Below are 22,405 nucleotides of genomic sequence, written 5' to 3'. Positions count from 1 at the left end.
AGGGCCATTGAGGACAAGGGGACGTTTCTGAAGGACCAATGCAAACTGCTGATTTGCCAGATGAGGATTGCTCTTTGCCCCTGGATGTGGTCTTCCTAAGACCACGATCCTTGGTTCGTAGCTTCATTGCAGCATTTAGAAGGATCCTCTGAAAACAAATAAAATGAGATGAGTCTCACACAGGTCTTGACAGATGCTGCCTCCCTCTCATAACATCCCAAGACAGTGGTTCTCAACCTTCCTAACACCGCGACCCTTTAATATGGTTCCTCATGTTGTGGTGACCTCCAATCATAAAATTACTCTCGTAGCTACTTCATAACTGTAATTTTGCCACTGTTATGTCTTCGGCGACCCACAGGTTGAGAACCGTTGTCCTAAAAGGTCTGGCTTTGAGTCTAAGCCTTGGACTCTCCATTGAGAGGGTTCTCGCTACTTAATGTGGTCCATCCCAAGTCCAGGCAGGATTGATTATGAGCAAACACATCCTTTAACTTCTTCCTAGTCCCTTTGTCCCTGAAACCTCTCCCTTTGGGTGCCCCAAATAAGAACCAGACAAGTACACCCTCAAACAAGCTCACCATAGGGCAAAACATTTCTGTAACTATTGTGGAATAGATAGAAATGGACTGTGCAACTACATTGGCCAAGATGACACCTGGCAGCTCTATTTGACCAGATGTTTGTCATGGCTTCAGTTTAGGGATAAAATTTCTTCAGTGTTTTTGGGCCCCAGGTGGCTTTCTACCCCTAACCTGCAGGTGTGATACCACCTCTGTACATCTGCTGATCACTGTGGACTGGCCTGCGTCCATCTACCCAGGCCACACCGGACTCCTTCCTCTGCCCCATCCCAGCCAGGAGCCAGCAGGAGACTTCCCCTTGGTAGCACCTGATTGCAGCCAGGGCCAAGCAGCCAGGCTCAGTGAAGGAGCTGGGATAAGCACCGGAAACACCAAAAAAGGTGCCATCAGACAGCCTCCTGAGTTAAAGGGAGAGGGCTGTCCCCTCCTTAGTTCTTGTCAGTCTCATAGGAACGATTCAAACAAGTGGCCCTGGATGGTTGCGTTGTAGTAAAGCAAATTTATTAGAGAAGTAAAGCAAGTAAATTTATTAAAGAAGCAAGGCAAATAAATCTATCAAAATATGTCTGAAATACAAACGGGTTCTCTCAGCTAATCTGAGGAGCCCTGCCTGCTAGAGATTTAGCTTTTTATACTTTCCTGTCTACAGGCTTTAAAATTCCTCTGCCAGAAATCTTGGAACAGTCTAGCTCTCAAGGTCTCCCTTTTACTTTGTTTATGGCTTTCCCATAATTTCTGAGAAACATTTGGCAGTTTTCTCTTGACAAGCCCCAAGACTGCTGGCTTCTTCATTTAGCGGGCGAGATAAACTCTCCCTTCTTTCCTTCCTCTTTCCTCCTCCTGCCTTAGCAGTTCCAGGGTGATTTAAGCTCTATACTCTCTGTTTAGGGAGGAGAGACATTAGCCATTTGTTCTCAAGTGTCCTTGGTTGGGAAAGATGAGATCTTGCTGCAAACTGGCTGTAAACTGGCCAGACTGTTTGGTCTTATTTAATTTTCTTGTCTCAGTTTCCCTATTCTTTCTGCTCTGGACTTTTCCTAGCTTCTTACTCCCTGTGAGAGAGGGGCGGGGAGGCAGTGAGGATATGTCAGGACTGGAGCTCTGAACTGCAGAACTGCCCCTCCCCGCCCCGTACCCTCTGTGTCTCTGTCCTCTAAGGTTGGGGACTGGCTGTGACTGCTTTCTCTGCCAGGAGAGCCCCCTCCCCCCCCCAGCAGCTCTCTCACTAATGTGCTAAGCAATGTCTTGCTGAACCTGTTGGGAAAACACTTGCCCTTCTTCACACACTTAATTGCTATTTTCATGCTATTAATGCTGCAGAGTGTGACACTTTATTATAATTAAGACTTTGTTTTGACCAGACTTCTGCTCTGAGACATCCATTTGTAACACTCTTTAGTGGGGGGATAGCAGTGACCAGGGGCTCTTCTGAGTAATTGATGCCTGCAGAGCCCTCCACTTCGTGGGGGTTACCTGAGGCCAAGTCACGGGGTCTCCGTGCTGCTGCTGCTGTGAAAAGAAAAGCCTTCCAGCAAAGGGGTTAGGGTTCGGGGGAGCTAAGATAACTGGGTTTGACTCTGTGGACTTGCGTCTGAGAGGAGGTGGAGCTGAACCCAGAGGGGGTCCGGGTCTCAGCAGCCCAGCCGCAGCCCATCCCACCCTCACAGATGGCCCAACCCCCGCTCCCCAGGACCAGCACTTCCACTGTCACCGTTTCAACGTACAGAGAGATCATCACGTCTGCCTCGAAGGCTTCTATTCCTGCGTCAGCCCCCATTAAGCTACAAGTATCTGCAGGACCTAGTGAACATGGTCAGCTAACACAGCTGATAGCTGACATTTGGTTAGTGGATGGCTGAGAACAAGACCCTGTAGAGATAGAATTCCTGACAGATGGGAGGGTGTGTGTGTGTGTGTGTGTGTGTGTGTGTGCGTGCGTGTGTGTGCGTGTGTGTCACAGAGCCTACTTTTTAGTTCTCGCCTTCTGTGTTCGGGCCAATAGGTGTGGATATTTTTAGCTAAGCCATGAGGAAGGGCTTGGGTGCAGGGAGCGGCACAATCTGAATAGATCTGAAAGACTAGTCAGTCGGTATGAAGGAGAGACCTGGGGAAGGGAGGAACGTTGTCATGCAGGAGACCAGTTGGGAGAAGACTGGTGAGCGTCAGGTGCTGTGTCACCCGGCAAGGGTACCCAGACCAACAAGGTGCAGCGTCTGCCCCTACAGAGCTCCAGTCCAAAGGCAGGGGCAAGGCGAAGGTGGCAAGGCTGCTGAGATGAGCCAGAAGGAGAGTAGAAGGTCCAAGCTAGGCTGGTGGCAGAGGGGCCCAAGACAGAACATACCACGGCCTCGGAAAGAGCCTGGAGCCTGGCTGGCCCTGACTAAGGACATGGAGGAGTCAGTGGGTGTAGACACTGTCAGCCTGGTGGACTGTGCTGATGCCGTTAAGAAAAACACAGTCAGCCACAGCTTGCTTTAGGAGTCGTGGAGCTGGAGGGGACCTGTGGACACCAGGTGGCCCGGGGGATGATGAACATCATGCAGGTGACAGGCACCGGGTCTGAAAAAATTTCCCGGACTGGAGTAATGACCCAAACTAGCCGGATGCCATGTCATGGAGGACCCCTACCACTTGGGTCCCAGGAAGAAAGGAAACGGATCATGAGAGGGGTGATGTGGAAGGAGGGCGGTTGGCTGAGGGAACGTAGCAGGAGTCAGCAGTGTGCTCTTTGAGGCCGAGGCTCGAAGGAGTCAGGGAGCATGACGCATGAGAAACAAGCGAGAACACAGGTAGTTTCCATTGCAGGAGGAAAGGTTCTGGGGACCGGTGTGAGCCGGACCAGGCCTCGCACCTGCTCTGTGGACGGAGGTTAGAGGCTGGTGAGGGCTCTTCGCTGTGGGGAGGGAGCTTCCAATGGGAGGCGTCAGGAAATGGATCAGCCGCCTGGGAGGTAGTGAGTGCCTCATCCCTAAGCGATTCGAGCACCCGCCGGCTACTGCCTGGGAATGCTACCGAGGGGCCCCTGCAGCGGATACAGCGAACTGGCGTTCTAATCCTGCACGCCGAGCAGGGCTCACCATTCCCTTGGTTCTTGTTCCCCATCCCCGACCTTACTGCGGGCTCCCAAATCCCCTGGGCCTGCCGTCCGCCCGCTTCCCCACTAGCAGGTCAGAGCTTCAGCTCCCCAGGATGTCAAGGCTGCTCACCCCAGGCCACCCCAGGGCTCTGAGCGGCTGGCCCTTGACCACACCTCCTCCTCCTTCGTCCTGTGGAGGCAGGACTTCTCTCTGAAGGCCCCTGGGTGCTTCACGTCAGCTTTTCACTTATTACCTGAGAAACATGTAGAGAGAAGGATCATTTCTGTCACTGTGTCTCTTCCCTGCTCACTTCCCACCCTCAGACCCCTTTCCTAATTATTCCCACCGTGTTCCGTCATCCGGGTCTCAGGAGAGCCCCTGAGAGCCACTCCGGGCACACAGCTGTCTGGTCTTGTAGTCTCAGGACAGAGACCCTTGCTACACACTCTGACGGTGGGAAGTCCTTCCTTAGACCTCACTGAAAGCTGCCTGGATGCCTCTTGGGCTCTTGGAAGGTTCGCCCTGTCTCAACGGAGCCGGCAGACGGCAGGGAGCACTCTTCACACAGAGCAGAGCAGCACGCTGCCAACTTCTATTACACTTGCTCCGCACGCTAGGTTAGAATCGCTAGTTCTTTATTCTCCAGCCAGAACGGAAAAACTCTCACCTCTTATTCTCCCTTCTCCGTATCTTCTTTCTCTCTTTCTTTCTTTTTAAACTGTCCAGCTTGTTATAAGGAGCCAGTAGAACCTCTTTTAGTTGCATCTATGACTGTGGGTAGGCTCCGGGGCTCACTCTTGTGAGGATACTTGATGCCTCCTATGGCCAGGCACTTAAATATCAAAGAGCTGGGAAATGAGTAGCCTGGTTCACCCAAATCACTGGGAGGACTTGATCAAGCCCAGATTGCTGTTTTCATTCAGTAGGGCTGGGATGCCCTCCCCTCTCCACCCCATCCCTCGGAACTTGCTCCCAGGTGATGCTGAAGCTTGTCATCCCTCCTGGGAGCTCACTGTGCGAGCCACTAGGTGAGCACAGCGGTGCTGAGGCGGACCGCTCTGAGGACATTCAGGTTGGGTCTAGGGATGCTCTGTCTACTTAAGCTTCCTTTCTCTCCCCGCCTCCCCCTGCCTCAGCTCCTACCCTCGGCAGATTTACCCTTTTAATGCTATTCCCCCTGAGTTCTGATTCATATCTATTTGCACCATTGCTGCACCCTGGAAAGGATGGAGGGGTGGGCCTGGGAAGTCACCCTTAGAGTCATGACAACCTAGAGAGTCTACGGTAGGTAGCCAGCCCCCACGGAAATGCAGCTGCCCCCAGGACCCAGCCCTGACGGAGGCGCTGACTGTCTGCCTTCTCTCCTCTCTGGGCTGCAGGAGGTGGACATTTACACAGTCAAGACGGAAGAGCTGTCGTTCACGTCTACCTTCTGCCTGCAGATCCAGCGCAACGACTACATCCACGCCCTGGTCACCTATTTCAACATTGAATTTACCAAGTGCCACAAGAAAATGGGGTTTTCCACAGGTGAGCCTTTGGTTGGCATTCCAGACCCTCCCTTCCCCCACGCTGAGCTCTGGCGGCCGTGACGCAGGCTTGGCCCCATCAGGGGACAGACTGGGCGTTAGCCGGGGGCCCTTCCTCGGCACCTCTCAGGCTTCTGCGGCGGTGGAGCTATGGAGTAATCGTGTCCCCACACTCTCGGCTGCCTGAGGAGAAGGTAGACACAGCTGGGCCGGCATGGCCAGAGCTGAGAGAGTATGTTCAGTGGGAAGAGGCAGGGGGCGCTGGGCCCCTTTTCAAATGCACCTTTGTTCACCTAGCCCTTCTAGAGCGTATTTTGTGTGAAGGGGTAAGGAAACTGCGAAGTGGATTCCTCTCTCCCCTTGCCAGGCCTTACTGCAGATTCAGTAGACTGCAGTGGCGTCTCTGTCCTGCTTTCTTCACTGTGTCCAACCCAATCCACCCTCATTAACTCCCGGACAGGGTCCCTCAGAGTCCCCCACGCTCGCCCTCCCGACCCTCCCCAGCCCGTGTCCACCCCGTGTGCCCCGGGAGCACGAGGGGCTTCATGTCAACGCTCTTGTCGTCTGCTTTCTGCCGGTGTTAGCTTGTGAGGGCCGCCACAACAGTACCACAGGCTGGGGCTCGATCCACAGACACGTTTCTCACAGTCCCGGAGGCTGGAAGTCCAAGAGGCAGGTGTCCACAGGTGGTCTCTCCTGAGGCCTCTCTCCTCGGCTCGCACACGGCCGCCCTCTCCCGGCGTCCTCACGTGGCCCTTCCTCTGTGTGCACACATCCCTGGTGTCTCTGTGTGTCCTAGACTCCTTCTGAAGGGACACCGCCAGATTGGATTAGGGCTCACCCTCAGGGCCTCACTTTAGTTTAACGGCCTCTTTAAAGACCCAGTTTCAAATACAGTCATATTCTGAGGTTTTGGGGGTTAGGGCTTTAGAATGTAAATTTGGGGGAGGGGGACACAACTTAGCCCATAACGCTTCCCCTGTCCCCACCTTCTCGCCTGGCCAACCCCAGCCCAGGCCTCATCTCTCCGCCCGGTGTTACTCCGTCCTGGGCTTCCCTCCTGGTCAGGCTCCGGGGTCCTTCTCGGGGTTCCCTGGTACCCTGTGCTTCGGCCTGTCGTGGCGATGGTCAAAGAGACACATATGCACAGTAGCGCGAAGGGAACAAAGGGCAGGAAAAGTCAAGGAAAACATCCTGTCCCCATTCACCTCAGTTTCACACCTTAGTGCACGTGCTGTGAAGGATTTCTCTCGTATCCTCCCAAAGGTCCCGGGGTGCACACAGCACGCGTATCCATGCACACCTTCTGACTCCTTGTATTGGAAACAATCACAGACTCACAGGAAGTTGCAAACATAGTACGTAGAGTTCCGGGAGCCCTACGCCCAGCTCCCCCGGAGGCGGCCTCTCACGTAACTAGAGTACACTATCAAAACTACCGCAGTCAGAAGCCCAGGCTGGCTCATGCCCTACAGCCCGCCTCCTGCCACCTTCCCTGCCCTTCACAATATGTCCTGCGGATGCTTCCAGAGCCTCACAGAGATACCCGCCTTCTTTTTCTAAACAACCACGCAGGGCTTCAGTGTAGCTCGTGCCGTCTTCGATCCAACGTTCCCACCCATCTTTCGATCTTCGGTCTCCCCTGAGTCAGGGCCACACCTCGTGAACCTCTGCGCCCTGGCTTCCAGGGCAGTGCTCGGCTCCGGGCAGACCCTAAACCAGTCTCTGTTAAACAAGTGTGTGAAGACATGACTTCTGCCCTTGGGGGTGTGTTCAGAGTCACCCTTCACGTGGAGTCTCCCCGGGAACCGGGAGCAGGTAGTCGGGGTGCATGTGCGTGGCCGAAACAGGGGGTTCCACCAGAATTCGAGGATCAGACCATTCCCTTCCAGAAGACATGGTGGAATGCCCCTCCCTTAGCTGTGGACAGAGGGGCAGGGGACTTGTCACAGAAGGGTTGTTTCCAGAAAGTGTCTCCCAACCAGGGTTTTCTGGTCCCCATCAGCCAAGGGAAACCAGAGGTGCCCGGTCGGGATCGTTACAGCTGTTCCCCTCCTCCGAGGGGCAGCCTGCAAGCTCTTCTACCTGGTGGGCAGGGACAGCCAGGCGGGGAGGGAGATTTTGCCTGGACCCGGAGGAGTGGAGAAGACTCAGCCTCACAGTGGTGAGGGGTGGGGGCAGCAACGGGGCCAAGGAGCCTGCTCGGGGACCAGGGCTGTGCCTGGAGGCCGGCTCTGCCTCCACCACCTCCACCATCCCGCCCTGCTGCAGGTGGTGAGGTCAGCGACAGGGGTGCTCTGGGGAAAGTCCGGCTTTTGAAAGCCTGGGTGGCAGCCCCGGAGTTCTCAGCTGGGGTCCTTGAGGTCAAGTAGACAGCCTGGTGGACCCTTCCGGAGATGGCGCTCTGGCTCTGTGGTGGCAGAGACAACATTCCTGATCGCCCCCCCACACACACTTGGTTCAATTAAAGTTCAGAATCAAAGAAGACAACCCTGGTCTGCCTGGGAGCTGGTGACAATTTGAAGTGTTAAGTCTCCAACCATGTTCCTTTCCTTCCTGCTCCCTGGTCACACCGCACCAGGGGCCCGTACAAGCCCCCGGCAGAAACATGATGACCAGTACGTTTTATAAGCTCAAAGACCTCGGGTCTAGATCAAGGTCTGAGCATGCTCCTTCGTCTTTCTGCGGTTCCGGCGTCCTGTCCCCGCCCCTGTGCACAGAATCCCAGGAACTTCGGTTCTGAAAGGCCGTGGGGAGCTCCGGTAGTCCTCGTTCTCCTGTGCCTCGGTGCAGACGCTCTCACGGTGAGGTCCGTGGACCAGCAGCAGCAGCCGCACCTGGGACCTTGGCAGACACGCAGCTTCTCGGGCCCCTCCTCAGACCTGCTGAGTCAGAATTCTGGAGGGGGGCCCAGCAATCTGTGTCGTAGTAAGTCCTCCTGGTGACTGCGATGTGCGCTCAGGGGTGAGAACCACTGTTGAGCAAGCCTCCCTCAGCAAGACGGCTGAGAATTGGACCATGTTGACATCCTCAGAGACGCAGCTCCATCTCCTGACTGTGCCTCCCCAAGCCGTGCGCCTGCTGGCTGACATAGCTCCCTCCAGCTGCAGCGCTGCCACCCAGAGATCGGGGGGCATTAGCGTTTGGCTGCGTTTTCAGCCACCCTGAGCTGTCCGCGGGGGGTTGCTCCCAGCACGCAGCAGACGCCCTTGCCGGTTAGCGTGGGCTTCACGGTGGGCTTTGCGCAGACCCTTTGCACTCTGACCACCAAGGAAAGAGGGCTTCCTTGTTTCCGAGGACCCCCGATGCACAGCATTAGATGAATCTTAATTCTTGGTTTGTGACACACCGTCATCGCTGGGCCACGCATGGGCCACTTTTTTGCTTATTTATTAATATAATGAATATCTGTGAACTCACCACCTAACTCAGTAACCAGAATGAAGTGCATAGTAACTAGAAATAAGAATATTTTATTAGTGGAATGTAAATACATTAGTTAAGAAATAAATTAATAGAATATAAATATTAACCAGAAACCCATTATTAATAAATACGATTATAATGAATAAATGTAAGTAAATGAATTCATAGGCACATAATAAAGCCCTGTGAGCTTATCACCTAACTCAGTGACTTAAATGCTATCGATGCCTTTCCATCCTCCTGGGTGCTCGACTCCTATCCCCACCCTGCTCCTTACGGCCTCTAGGTGAACACTGTCCTGAAGTTTGTGTACCTTATCCCTTTGCTGTTTTAGAAAAGTTTGCTCGCGTGTGCGTGTAGGCCTAAACAGCGTATTGTTTGGTCCCAGCTATTATTGAACTTCTTACAAAGTGTAGCCTGCAGATGTGGCCCCTCTTCATCAACCCCCAACCGTGCTCCCATCTCAGCCCAGCAGCAGCTGGCTCCGGGGGCCCCCTCCAAAACACGTCGAGTATTGTGCAGCTTGAAAACCATCCCTGTTGATGGCCTGGCATCCCCTCTCTGCAGCTCCAGACTGAGCCATGATGGGCACAGTCGCCCAGGGATCCAGGCTGTGCCAACCAGCAGGACAGCGGCCCCCACCCCACTCATTGGCATATCGTGGGCAGGTAGGGAGAGGACGCTGGAACTGGGTCCTAAAGCTCCTGTGTGGCAGGAGAAGGGCAGTGGGCTGTGTGAGAGGCCTGGATTTGAGTCCTGGTTTTCCCAGGATGCAGCAGCGTAGGCTGATCAGATGTTTTCGATGACCTTGAGCAACTCTCTCTCTGGGCCTTGGGCTTGTTATGTGTGAAACACACCACTGGACCTAGATGGCCTGGCAGCCCTTTCTAGCTTCTTCATCCTGTGACAACGAATCATTTTCTCAAGTCAAAGAAGATTCTCGGTGCATAGTCTTTAATTCTTCAGAGTTTGTGAAGCCCCTAGGAAATATAATGACACATTTACAGCTTTTGCCATTGGGAAGTGAAACCGAAAGCAGGATCCCGCTCCCTCTCCAAAAGCACCAGGAACATTGGAGAAGCCTCTGCTGTTTGCTCCCAGGGTCCTCTGCGGTTACAGCTCACACCAGTCTTGATTGCTTGTCTTCTCATGTAGGTGCTGGGATCTGAGGGGGACAAGGCTGTAAGCTATATTGGTTGCTGTTCCCCCAATTTAGGGCTCTATCTGGCACATGATGGGCATCTTGAATAGATGTCTGTTGGATGGATGGATGCATGCATGCATTCATGAATGAAGGCATATGCAGTTGGAATGCTGCAGGCAGTGCTGGTCACACTCACTTCAAAATGCAAAACACGAACTTCCCGTAATCTAGAACCTACAGAGACTATGAGGGGAGGGGCCTGAGGGAGGGAGAACAGGGGTCCAGATGTGGAGACTATGAAGGTCTCTTCCTAATGAGGAAAGCTGAGGGCAGGGGGATGAGAAAAGTCCTGTTCACTGGCCAGGATTCTCGATGTCGTCCACAGCCCTGGGTGAGCGCTCGCCAGTGTGTACAGCAACCTTCCGGATGCTTCCCCGGGACATTCTAGACCACTAGAGTCAGGCAGCACACCTTTGCAGGCTGGAGCCATCGTTTATGGATAAATAAAATGTGTCACTTTCCATAATGATGAAATAACCACCTAACGCTTAGCAACACCCTAACATAGGCCTAATATGCCACAGACAGGGCGGCCATATCATTATCTTTGAATCAAAGACACCGTTGAGAGTGAAAGGGAGCACTGTTAATAATTACGCCAGGAAAAAGACGTACGGGACAGCCCTGTGCACGACATACGGCTTGGTCACCCTTAGCATATCTTTCCCTGTTCTCATGCCGTCCGGTGCTCATAGTGCCCCATGTTCTGCAGGTGCAGAAAACGAGCCCGAGGGTCAGGGTGCAAATATGTGGCAAAGTGGACACTGGGCCTGTTGTTGCCGTTGCCGACGTAAGTGTCCTTTCCACCGACGGCCATCTAAGAGGTGCTATCAGATGCGAATGATTAGCTTTGCTCACGATTTCCGCCGCGGTGTTCATCTGCATCACTGGGGGAATTCTTGAGTCCTGGCAAACCTGCCCTCTTTTCACCCCCCAGAAATCCTGGGTTCCAATCCCTAGCGGAATGGAAACAGGTGAAGTTTGATAACTTTCTTATGGACATCTTGTTGGAGGGTCAGGGCGGAAAAGACGGTTTAGATAATTAGTCCACAGCTCACGGACCCTTCGTGGAAATGAGACTTTGGGGAAGTTCTTAACCTTTTGATGTTGACGTCGAGGGGAGAGCTCTCTTTTTTCCAACCCATGGCTGGCATGTTTTGGGGGGTTACCATTAGCGGCAGACTCCTAGGCTTGGATGCTGGCAAATCTGAGCCAGCGAAGCCGCCGAGCTTCTCGTAAGGCATCTGATTAGGTGACAGAAGGAAGCTGCTCCAACTCCTTGCCTGAAGGTCTTTAAGAACAGGAGAGACACCTGTCTGAGCTGCTGTGGGTGGAAGTGGGGGCGAGTGCTGTCAGTCACACACGGCTCTTCTCCACACGCACCGGAGGCTGTCTTCTGACGATTTATATAGATGTCGTTGGCTGGGAAGGTGCTGGAGCAGGTGGACTCTGTCTGTGGACAGCAGTAGGCCTCAGAGGCCGGGAAGGCGGGTCATGGTTGGGGATCCAGGGTCTGAGAGGCACAGATTGCATGTTCATTGTCCTTCAAGCCCTTCCAAATGTTCAGGCCGCTCTTCCCGCTCCGTGACCTTGCGTTTATTGATTTCCCACATGCACACACTGACGGCTACCCAAATCTGTATCCAGACTACTGACATTTGATCGAGCCGGTTCACTGCAAAGGGCAAAGAAAGACAAACTCTTTATCACCATTACAATAAGGCTTGAAAGATCTTAGAGGCGACCTGGTCTGGCTCTGTGTGTGATAAATCCCAAATCAGTGGACCCCGGGTAGCTGGTAAGATTGTGATACAGCTCAAATTCTTTCTGGTGACTTAAAAACCTGCCTTCTAGTAATTCTCACCAACTAGCCACACATAAGTCTTTCCATGTGATAGCTTTTCGTAGTGTTTGAAGGGCATTTCTTATGTTCTCCCCAAGTCTTCTCGTCTGTAGCTCTGGTCCTAAGCAAAGAGGAAATCAGTATTAATGAGTCCCGTATCCTCGTGGAGGAAGATGAGAGCCTGAGGGGCCAGCAGGAACTGCCCAGAAGATGGGTTCTTCTAGTGTCCACAGGCTCTAAAGCCCCCGTGTAACTGAACATCTGTGGGCGCATTGAAGCATCATGAAATGTCTGTCTGCTCTGGTTTCACACCAAACACGTCGTTCGTTTATTCAACGTATTTGGTATAACACATTGAGATCTACCAGGCGTGGTGGTAAGCACTGAGGATATAGCAATGATCATCCTGGCATGGTCCCTGCCCTCAGGGAGACCGCAGTCTTGTGGAGGACACAAAAGGGGGGGGGCACTTATGATAGACGCTCTGGTAACACAAGCTCAGGGTGCCCTTAATCCAGGTGGCGGCCAGGTGAGACTTCACAGAGGAAGTGACCTTGTAGGGTGAGGAGGAGGGAGGCTGGTGAGCAGTGCGTGGGGGGACAGTGTTCCAACGCCAGCGGCTGTGAGCACGATGGCCCACTGGCCGGACCTCTCGTTTAGCGCAGAAGCTGCAGTGTGCCGAGAGGGGCGGGCGGCTTTGACGGCGAGTACAGGGGAGCTGCAGGCGTCAGCCCGGCTTTGGTTCACGCGGAGGGGTGAGCTCTGGACCACTGCTGGCTGAGGAATGAGAATCATCCGTCATTTCGAGTTGGTCCAGTTAGGCGGACACAGCTGCAACCCCTGGCAGGCCTGCGCCCAGGGTACTAATTTTGGTTCTAGGGCAGAGAAGCAGGCAGGGAAAGCTATTTGTAGGACTGGGCTGTCATGGAACTGGGGAAACTGGGTTAGCTGTGGCATTTGCATAAATGATGTCCCATAGGGGAGACAGGATGCCTGCTCTACACATCTCTCCCCCACCCCGCCCCGTCCGAAAGTCTTCACTCTGTCGAACTAATGAAAACATCAGTGGCCTTCTGAGATTCATCCGTGTTACCGAGCTTTGTTGGTGAGAGGGTAGTATTCATCCTTCACCCCTTGGTATGAATTTGTAATATCAGCTTGTTCTCTTCTGATGCATAGCTAAGACCCGCAGCCCCTAGGGGTGGGGATCTGATGGAAGGAGGGGTCGTGGGGCTGAGGGGGGGTGTTGTTGGGGGCTTGTCGTCTGGCACCTGACCCAACAAGAGTGCATTTTGGGGGTCAGAGTGTCCCTGAGGAAAACCAGGGACTTGTAGGCAGGGTCCCAGCCTCAGCCCCCTGGAGACGGCTTCTCTGACTCTGCCTTCCCACCTCCCCGGCCTTCGCCCTCAGCCCCTGACGCCCCCTACACCCACTGGAAGCAGACCGTGTTCTACCTGGAAGATTACCTCACTGTCCGGAGGGGGGAAGAGCTCTATGGGACCATCTCCATGAAGCCAAATGCCAAAAATGTGGTGAGTGCGCAGGCAGCCCGTGTGGGCGGGCGTCAGGGGGAGGGCGCAGTGCTGGTCCCAGGGGCCACTCGCCCGGTGTCTGCGTGCCTGTGCACAGTCGGGGGAGCCCCCAGAGGACACAGGAAGACGCTGGGCTGGGATGGAACCAGGCGTTCCTGAAAGACCCCAGTGTTGGCCCCTCAGAGCTCCGGAGTTAGAGACTTTTTCTCGCCCCCGCCCCGCCGACTCCCCCGGCCTTGAGCATAGCTTCTAGCTCTCCATAGAGGGGCTTTGAGAACGGAGGCTGTTGCCATGGGTTTCACTTCATTTAGGACGCGCTGAGCCAGGAAGCAAGAGTTTCTGGAGGCCCAGAAGAAGTTTGGTTTGCATTCCTTCAGCTGGCCTGGTGGGTTGCAGACAGTGCACTTGTTTCTTTTGGAGCTACCCTGGCAAGTGTCCTGAGAGCCTGCAGAAGGCCTGTGGGTTATGCCACAGAAGACTCACCCACCCTGCTCTGTGGCATAACCCACAAGGCCTTCAGCCCCAGGATGAAATCAGAGGGAACAGTTTCTATTATGACCGAAATATTTAGGTTCAGAATCAAGGGACTTCCTGTGAGCACAGTGAGGCATCAGGACAGGTTCCTGAGGGCTGTTTGTGGGGACTCCTTAGCCAGCAAACCCGAGGAACACAGTGGCGACCCATCCGTCTGCCTGCAGGGACGGGAGCGGGGCCGGCGCTTCCCACCACACTAACGCTGTGACCCTGTGCTCCTTCTCTGCAGCGAGACCTCGATTTCACAGTAGACTTGGATTTCAAGGGACAGCTGTGTGAAACATCTGTATCTAATGACTACAAGATGCGTTAGCACACGTGGGAGGCTGCAGAGAGCGAGCGAGAGAAAACTCTCACCTCGATCTGCGGTACTGCGACAAGGAGTACTGTTTGCAGGACTACGCACTCGAAAACCAGAGTTTTAAATTCTGCCTTGAAGATCGGGGAACTCACCAGGGCTCCGGGGGCCCGGCCACTGCACAGATGACCTCCGGCTCCTCAGCTCTGCTCTGCGAGCCCTTCACAAAGGCTTTGCTGTCGCTGACCAAGAGCGACCTCCAGTGCTGCGGCTGGGCCCGAGGACAGAAAGTACCCGTGTATACCCGTCGTCCTTTACTGTGAATCTCTGGATCTTCCAAGTTTTGCATGCTGCAGGCGTCTAGGCAGAGTTGCTTCACTAGAACCTGGAGGCTAGTGTCTTTGATAGAAAAAGCCAGATTCTGTCTGTGCGGTGGTGCGTGCGTGCGTGTGTGCGTGCATCTATTTACCCACAACACTGTATATGCATGCATATACAACCACGGGGTACACCCAAGTGTTCATGCAGGGCGTGTGGGCGCGCGCGTAGACTATATATTACTCTCAGAGGAGGTTTTGTTGCTTTCAAATAGGACTTTGTTTTGTGATTAGCTCTCCCCTCCCCACCCCTTGCCAGATGTAAGCAGCTATGAAACGTTCTCTGTACTTGCTCTGGTCTCCTTCTGAGTAGACCGTGGCTCCGAACCCCGAGCATAGTACCACAGCTCTGTGGGCGCTCAATAAATGCACATAAGAGTGAAGCAGTGGGACAGCTGTGTTCCTGCTCTGGGGCAGGAGGGCGGGGGAGCAAGTCACAGGCCATAACGGAGCAGAAATCAGAGGAGCAACACCTCGGCTGCTCCCCGCTCCAGGCAGGTAAGCGCCTGGGAAGAGGCAGCTGTGAAGTCAGGACGGGCTGAAAAGCCCCTCCCGAGCAGACCCTCAGGGGTGGGGAGGGGGTCCCGGACCTGGGGCGGGGGGCAGGAGCTGACCGAGAGTGCTCTAGAGCGGGAGGCCACACGTGTCCTGACGAAGCCCAGGTCGGGAGCAGGAACCTGGGATGTCTGCCGCGGGGTGGCCGGGAGAAAGCAGGAGACGGTGGCTGAGCTTGAGTCACTGGGGAGAGACGGGGGCAGGCCCGAGGGGAAGGCCAGCAGGCCAGTGGAGGGTCACTCCTTGTCGAGGGAGCTGATGGATGGTGGTGGAGGTGGATGACCTCGCCCTGCCACCTCACCCCTGGGCCAGGGTGTGGCCTGGCCCGGCACCCTCTGCACCAGCAGGAGCTCCCCGCCTTGACTGGGGCCTTCCACTGAGCTCAGGTGAAAGACACTGGCCCTCGGCGTGGCACCCGGGTCCCACCACAGCTCCCTCTCCCAGTGTGGTTGGCAAATCTCCGCTCCTCCCAACGTCGTCCACTGCTGCCTCTGAGGGTTTGGACCCCAGCCCGCCATGCAGAGGGCAGATCCAGACGAGAGGCTGCTGTGTCTGGGGGCGGCGGCCTGAGGGGGAGCCGGGAGCCGGGCCTGTGGGCAGGGGCCCAGGCCTAGCTGCCTTGGATACGCAGTTGCCAGGTAAGGTGAGGGCCTGCTTCTTAAGGGTGGGGAAGGAATGGGCCAAGCGCCTGCGCCGTGGGGTCCGGCCCGGCTGCGCCTTCAACGCAGTGTGGACCTTGGGTCGGTCACACCACAGTCTTGGGCCTCAGCCTCATCACCCCTGAAACAAGGGAGCTGGATCAAGTGAGTGTTTTCCACACTGTGTCCTAGGGGGGCCCTAGAGCTAGTGAGAGGTGTCAGGGGCAGGGTGGGCACAGTTCTGGGTCTCCCCTCCCCAGATTCAAAAAGAATAATTTTTCCTTCCTCTGCTTTTATTTTCCTTGGAAAGAGAATTCTACTACTAGAAATAACAATAAATGAAAAGGAACCAAGACCAAAACCAAACACCTTTGAAAATGACTTATGTAGGTAACTTGAAAGTCTCCCAGCCCTAATACTTCGAGGTCCGTGCCGCCCAAAAGAGCCCTTGGGTCTTAGCTGGGCACCTACCACCTGGCCCAGGACCACATTTCCACTCTCCTGGCCCCATCGGCTCTAAAGTATTCTCTCTGGAGCCTCATCCCGCAAAGGGGGACGGCTCTGTGGGCAGAGGGGCGCTCAGGAAGCACAGAGCTCTGTGGGTGCTCTGCTTGGCAGACAAGTGGGTGCCCCGTGCCCCTCGGCCTGGTGCTTTGTGCCCTGCCCAAACTGCACAGCAGCTCCCAGCGTCCCGAGGGGAGCGGCGCTGGCCCCTGGGAGCCCATGTTTTCCGTTTGCGGCCTCGCCGGGAAGCGTCTAGCCTTAGTCCAAGCGTGGTAACCAGACAAATCCAGAAACTCCAGAGGGACAGCAGTGTGTTAGAAGAGGGAGCAATGGAAACCAGATTTTATTGGCTATCATAAATTAAGAAAAATATTTAGGGTTTAAAGAAAAATAATTTTTATAAAATTCTAGACATATCTAAATTATCCATTCACTATAAGAGCAGAGTAGATTTTTTTTTCAGAATGCAATTGTTTAAAAAATTTAACTCCTACAAAGTTTCTAAAATATTGCTTGAGATTGTACTCCTGACAAATGAAAAATCTAAGAAAAGTGAAGTGACATCTAAGAAACAGTGGGACTGAAGCAGTTGAGCAATTAAAAAGAAAAAAATTACACATTGACCCATGTGCAGCAAGCCTGAAATAGAATTGAAGGAAATTACAACAGAAAGTCCTGTGATGAATACATGTGACACTAACTTCAACTTAGCATATTGTATATTGAAGAATGTGGGCAATCTTGAAGAGGTGATGAAGGCATATGTCTGTCTTCAAGAGAAAAAGAAAAGGCAATGAGAAATGCATAAAAAACAAACACACACAAAAAGCTGTACAAAAAAGTCATGGTCTAACTGACAAAAAGTGAACTGACAGATGATTTAGAATAATCAGTGATATGAATAAAAAGAGAAGCCAAAATAATAAAAAAAAAAAAAAAAAAAAAAGAGGGAGCAGCTTGAGGAAGGACTTGGGGGTGGGATCCCCAGAGGGCATTCTAGGGGAAGTCATTGGTGGGTCTTCACCGGGTGGGAGTAGGAAGCCCTGGATTCTCCTAGCTTCAAACAGCAAGACCCTCCACCTTCGCAGAGAATCCTACCCGTGGTCAGTGGGGCAAAACCCTACACTGCCCAGAGCCAACTAGAGTGACGACCTTCTGGGAGCTCGGGTGTTTGGGACCCACAGGCATCCCTGACACTCCTGGGGCACAGGGGCGGCCGAGACGAGGCCCGGCACCAGCCTTCAGAGGAAAAGAGGGCCCCCCCGAGGCCTGCCCTGGCCTTGGGTCCTCGGCCCCTGCTACATCATCCGGTCTCTGCTCCTGGGGTCCCAGCAGAGCCTGGCGGCAACGAAGGAGCAATCCACAGCAGCCCCTCCCTCCTGCCCTGGGAGTGCTCTGGTGGGAACTGTCATTCTCTCTGATTCCGTGGAAAAAAGCCACATCTGCTTTGAGCACACTCTGAACAGAAGTTCGCGTGTCAGGAGAGGTTCGGCATGATGGTAGAGATGTTGTAAAAATGACTTTATTTATGAAACCTGTTTGTTCCCCGAATATGACGTTTTGTTTCCGAGACTATACTAAACCCTGTCAACTCTTCTCCCTTTCTGGGGAACATCTCCCTTTGGTTACCCTTTCCCCCAGACCTGCGGCCAGGGGCCTCTTTCGTGGTCTTCTGTGCACTTGTCTGTGCCTGGGTCGCTCTGCTGGCTCTGAGGTTCACCGCAGGTCCCTCTTCCCCGGGAGACCACAGTTTAAAGGGCAGGAATCTGCCTGTGTGTTTTTTCTGAATGAAGTGGGGTGCGGGTGGGGGATCACAGGGGGAGAGCTGACCAGCCTGATTCCTGTGGAACATGTCCAGGAGCGACTCTAGTACCACCAGGCTCCTGTCCCTCTGTCTGTGCCCCGGGGAGACGCCCATGTTTTCTTTTCTTCTGTAAACGGCCAGTTCCGATCTTTGGGTACCTGTCTTGCCTTGATCTCCTGTCTTTAAGTGCCAGGCCCTGTGTGGTATGTGAGCTTTGTCTTGTCCTTGCAACCCCCCTCTTACTACACAGAGGGTCCCCAGCCTGATTTCTGCAGCCTCTTCCTAAAGACAGATTTTCCCGGATCCCTGCTACCTGCCTGGAGTCGTGAATGGCACCTCTGTGCACACCGGGTTCCTGATTGCCACCCACCTGTGCGGCACCCCAGCTGCCTTAGACCCTCCGGTTGTCCCACGTCATGTCTGAGCCCTGGGCCTGAGGTCTGGTGACTGCAGGCTCAGCCTGACTTCCTGAGGATGGGTCATCCCACACCTGTCTGACCTCCATCGATGTGCCCCGCTCTATGTCCAGAGCCTCCCAGGCTGCCCTGTCTTGGCCCATTGGAAGCAATTGGTCCACGTTTAGCTAAGGCTCAGACACAGCATGTTCAGTGATCAGAACTTCGGCCAAACAAACATTTGGTGGATACTTAGTGGGCTCCAGGCTCTGAGCCGGGCACAGCAATACAGCAACGTCAGCAGGCGCCGCTCCTGCCCTCAGCACGTGCCTCCTGGGGGCCAGTCTCCCGGCAGGCTGGGCCTGCTCATGCCTAAGTACTGAGAAGTGCGGTCCCTCAGCCATCACCCACAGCCAGCCCCGCTCTACCCTGTCCCACCCGGCGAGCCATCCGTACTCTCAGCCCAGCGTGGCAACATAGGCGGTGTCAGGGTCGGAGGTGAGGCGTGTGGCTTCCTTGTGTCTCTCCGTCATTAAGCCTATGAAACAGAAGGAGAGTATGTCCCCACTCTCTGCAAATTCCACAGGCGGGCCCAGCCGGCCGTTTTCAGAGACGGAGGCCGCAGATCCCTTTTTAGTCCCAGCAATCAGTCATTTCCAACAGCAGAGGTGAAAAGTGCTTTTTCCAGCCACCAGACTGTGGCTAATACCTCAGTCTCAAGGGCAGACAGAGCAAGCTGGGCAGAGAAAAGCCCCGGACGCTGGCTCACTAGACGCAGGCCCTTTGTTGACCCCACCTCGGAAGGCAAGTGACAGTCACTGCACTACTCAAGACATGAGGTTTGGAGCCAAAGGACCAGGTCAAACACCATCACAGCGGCTCACTCTGTGACCTTGCGCAGGTCACCATACATCCATGAAGCTCAAAGGGAGGCAACGTGGATAAAATGAAAAAAACATAAAACATGTTTGGAAACTGCCAAGTACGGTGAAAACCCCAGTTCTAATGCTATTTTAATCACGTCTGCCCTGCATTCCGACTCCTGTTGAGAAGCCCACCGGATGCCAGTGCCCGAGGCCAGTGCGCGTCGGAGGTCCCCGGGCGCAGCAGGAGTTGTCATCACAGCCTCGGTCAGCAGCTGGCCAGCCCCCAGGGCCACAGACTTTGGCTCGAAGTTTGGGGACAGCACTGTTGGTGACACACATGTAGAGTTTTTGCAAAAAACCCTGGGCCAAAGTGACCTGGTTCATGGCTCCGGTGTACTAGCTCTTTAAAGGCTTCACAGGCGGCTTGGGGAGCTCTTAAAGCCCGTGTCCCGGCCCTCAGGCAACGGCTGGCTGGCACCCGTCCACGCGAAGTTTAACTAGAACCAGTTATTGAGATGCCACAGCCCCACCTGGGGCTCTCTGGGCAGGCCCTCCCCTTCTGGCTCTGTTGACCTGCAATTCTAACCACAAGGACTTCCTGGTGTCCTTAAGACGGAGCCCAGTGTCTCTGTCTAGTGCCCCTCGAATCCTGTGGAGATGAGCAGTAGTCATCCAAAGTTCACTTTATTTTGGAATCCAACACCTGCTACCTTCCCCAGGAGAATTTCCCCCCTCGTCTCATTTGGTTTTGATCGGTAATACGTTGAGTGTGTGTCCTTACGGCACCTGATCTCTTTGATGGCCAGGGTGAGCCTCTTGGAAGCACATTCTGGGGACCAGCAAGAGGGACGAGTCGGGGACTAGGCTGAGAACCTCATTTTGACTGCAATGGCAGCCACATGGATGCTTGAGAGATGTCTGGCTACACTTACTAAGAAATAAGCAGCCAAACCCCCATTGTTATAACTTGTCATCAATGTGACAGAGGCACGTGTCACTCTGACATTGTGAGTCAGAAGGTATCAGAAGGACAGAACAGTGGGGATCCTTCTCTGTGCCAGGGCAAGGACGGAACCCCCCAAGAGAACATCTGCGCAGGAAAGAAGGGGCAGACCCTAGAGACGTGGGAATACTGCCTGCACGCAGCTGCCTGGCCTGGGAAGAGCAGGTGACCACGAAACACGGAACAGCCCGGGTGAGGATAGGCTCACCACCCGCTATCTGGGGGCTGGGCGCGCGTGGGGTGCTAGTTCACTTTCAGCCCAGTGGCCCCAGTTCTGGTCCCAGCTGGAAGTAAGAGAGCTAAGTGAGCTGCCCCCCACCCCATTCCATCCATAATCTCAGGGCTCTCCTGTGTGCCAGACAACGGGGACCAAAACAGAGGCCAGTCGGCCCCCCTGGAACCTACAGGCTGCTGCAGGAGCAGGCCCCGAACAAGAGTGGTAAGTATTACGAAAGAGAAAGTGCAGAGGCTGAGGGAGTCAGAGACTGTTCGGAGATCCAGAGAACCTCTGTGAAGATACGGCTTTCAACAGAAACTTGAAAAAGCAGAAGAGGAGGGGAGGGTCCGGGGAGGGAGAGGTGGCAGGTGCTGAGGCCAGCGAAGGAGTCTGGAGGGCGCAGCCGACCTGAAAATGCACAAAGACCAGGAGGAAGTGAGGGCCCGGGAAGCAGCGAGGAGGGAGCTGGAAGGGCAGCCGGGGCCCATGGTCAAGAGCCTTGTGAATGGTGCCAAGGAGACTTTTCCTTGGTCAGTAAGAACACACTGCCAGCTTCCAGTGGGGAAAGAGACAGGGCAAGGTTAGCATGCCACGCACGCTCACAGTCTAACGAGCTCAGTTTGGCCGTCGTTTCTCTGGGAAAATGGCAGTAGACTCAAACCACTGCCTGCTGCAGAAAATCAGACACAGGAAAGAGCCACGTAAAGCCGGCAGGACCTGAGGAGCCACCGTGGGGGACGGAGAGGGAGGCTCCCTGGGGTGGCTGCTGTGGATAAAAGCTTGAATACATGTGGCTCCATTGTAGGATTGCCTCACTGACCCGTTGGGAGTCTGCAGAGGGGCAGGGTGTGCCATTCCGAGGTCACCTGAATTATCCTGTCTGGTGTCATGTCACCCTGTTCTTCCCACCGGCTGGCTTCCTCTCGGCTCAGAGGACGTCATTGCCTGGGAGACGGGAGGTGGTTGGGAGGGTCCCGTTTTCCAGCCCCGGGCAGCCGTCTCCAGGGGAGCGTGTGCTCTGCACCCCTCTCCGCTCACAGACGTCTGCTTCAGGTGTCTTTCAGAGGATCCGTGGATCCTAATGGGTTTCTGATATTATGACAGTTGCTTTCTGGCCACGGTTGGTTGGCTCAGTTGGATAGAACATCAAGCTTGAAGCCAAAGACACAGGCTTCCAGGCTCACTGCTCAGTTTCAGGGTCACAGGTGGTGCCTGAAGCTCCGGCCAGCCTTGCGGACAACCTGGGGCTGAAGCCCGCTCCCCGGCCAGCGGCTCTCAGCCCTGCAGAGTCTCTGCAGCTTCCTGTCGCTGGGTGACTTCTTCCCCTGTTCAGGGGGGTGACGATACCACCTTTCTCCCAGGGTGACTGTGTTAGGTGAGAAAGCAGAACATGGTCGGTAACGCACCCTTGTGGTGTGCCGCGCAGCTGCTTATAAATGGTAGCTTGCTGCTCTGAAACTGAGGGCCCCTGACAAGGAGGCAGGTGCCCCTGGGCTCTGCCGGGGAGGGAGGCAGAAGCCACTCCAGTCGAGAGTGCCTGCCCTCAGCGCGAGAGCTTCCCGCCTGGGACCAAAGGGAAAGGGTGCGATCCTCCGTTGCTTGGAAACAGTTCTAAAGGTGGACCTGGAGACACCTGGATTAGAGGCTGCAGGTCAGAGCAGGGCCGGGGCTTGGGGCCACCCAAGGTCATTACACATCACTCAGGGCGTGAGGCCACCGCTGCAAGACGCAGTGCCCATGCCTGGTCCTGGCCGCAGGAGGCTGTCGTAACGGATGCCCCCCAGTCACCCGAGAGCAGGGAGCATGGGGCATGGGGGGTGTGGGCTCTGGAGCCAGAAAACCCCAATCCTCCCTCACTTGGTTGTGTAAACTTGAGCAAGTCAGTTAGCCTCTCTCTGCCTCAGTTTCCTTTACCTGTAAACTGGTGGGAAGCCTATGATCTTCCTCAGAGGAGGGTGGTAAGGGTCAAATGGGAGCTGTGCCTGGGACGAAGTCACCGTCTGTGACCATGACTACCGG

The 22,405-nt window shown here is 54.6% G+C and overlaps 1 protein-coding gene across 1 annotated transcript in view; it reads left to right on the top strand.

Moving 5' to 3' along the window:
- PRMT8 (protein arginine methyltransferase 8) overlaps positions 1-14,782 on the top strand; it is an 85,797-nt gene extending 71,015 nt beyond the window's left edge. The window contains exons 8-10 of the mRNA XM_036252413.1: positions 5,041-5,191; positions 13,074-13,195; positions 13,959-14,782. Coding sequence (XP_036108306.1) covers positions 5,041-5,191; positions 13,074-13,195; positions 13,959-14,042 — 357 coding nt within the window. The 3' untranslated portion in view covers positions 14,043-14,782. The remainder of the gene's footprint in view (positions 1-5,040; positions 5,192-13,073; positions 13,196-13,958) is intronic.
- The last annotated feature ends 7,623 nt before the right edge of the window (positions 14,783-22,405 follow it).

The sequence above is a fragment of the Molossus molossus genome, unplaced genomic scaffold (assembly GCF_014108415.1).
Source record: "Molossus molossus isolate mMolMol1 unplaced genomic scaffold, mMolMol1.p scaffold_m16_p_10, whole genome shotgun sequence".
Lineage (NCBI taxonomy): Eukaryota > Metazoa > Chordata > Mammalia > Chiroptera > Molossidae > Molossus > Molossus molossus.
The sequence above is the reverse complement of the archived record's forward strand: the minus strand, read 5'-3'. Positions and strand labels throughout refer to the sequence as shown.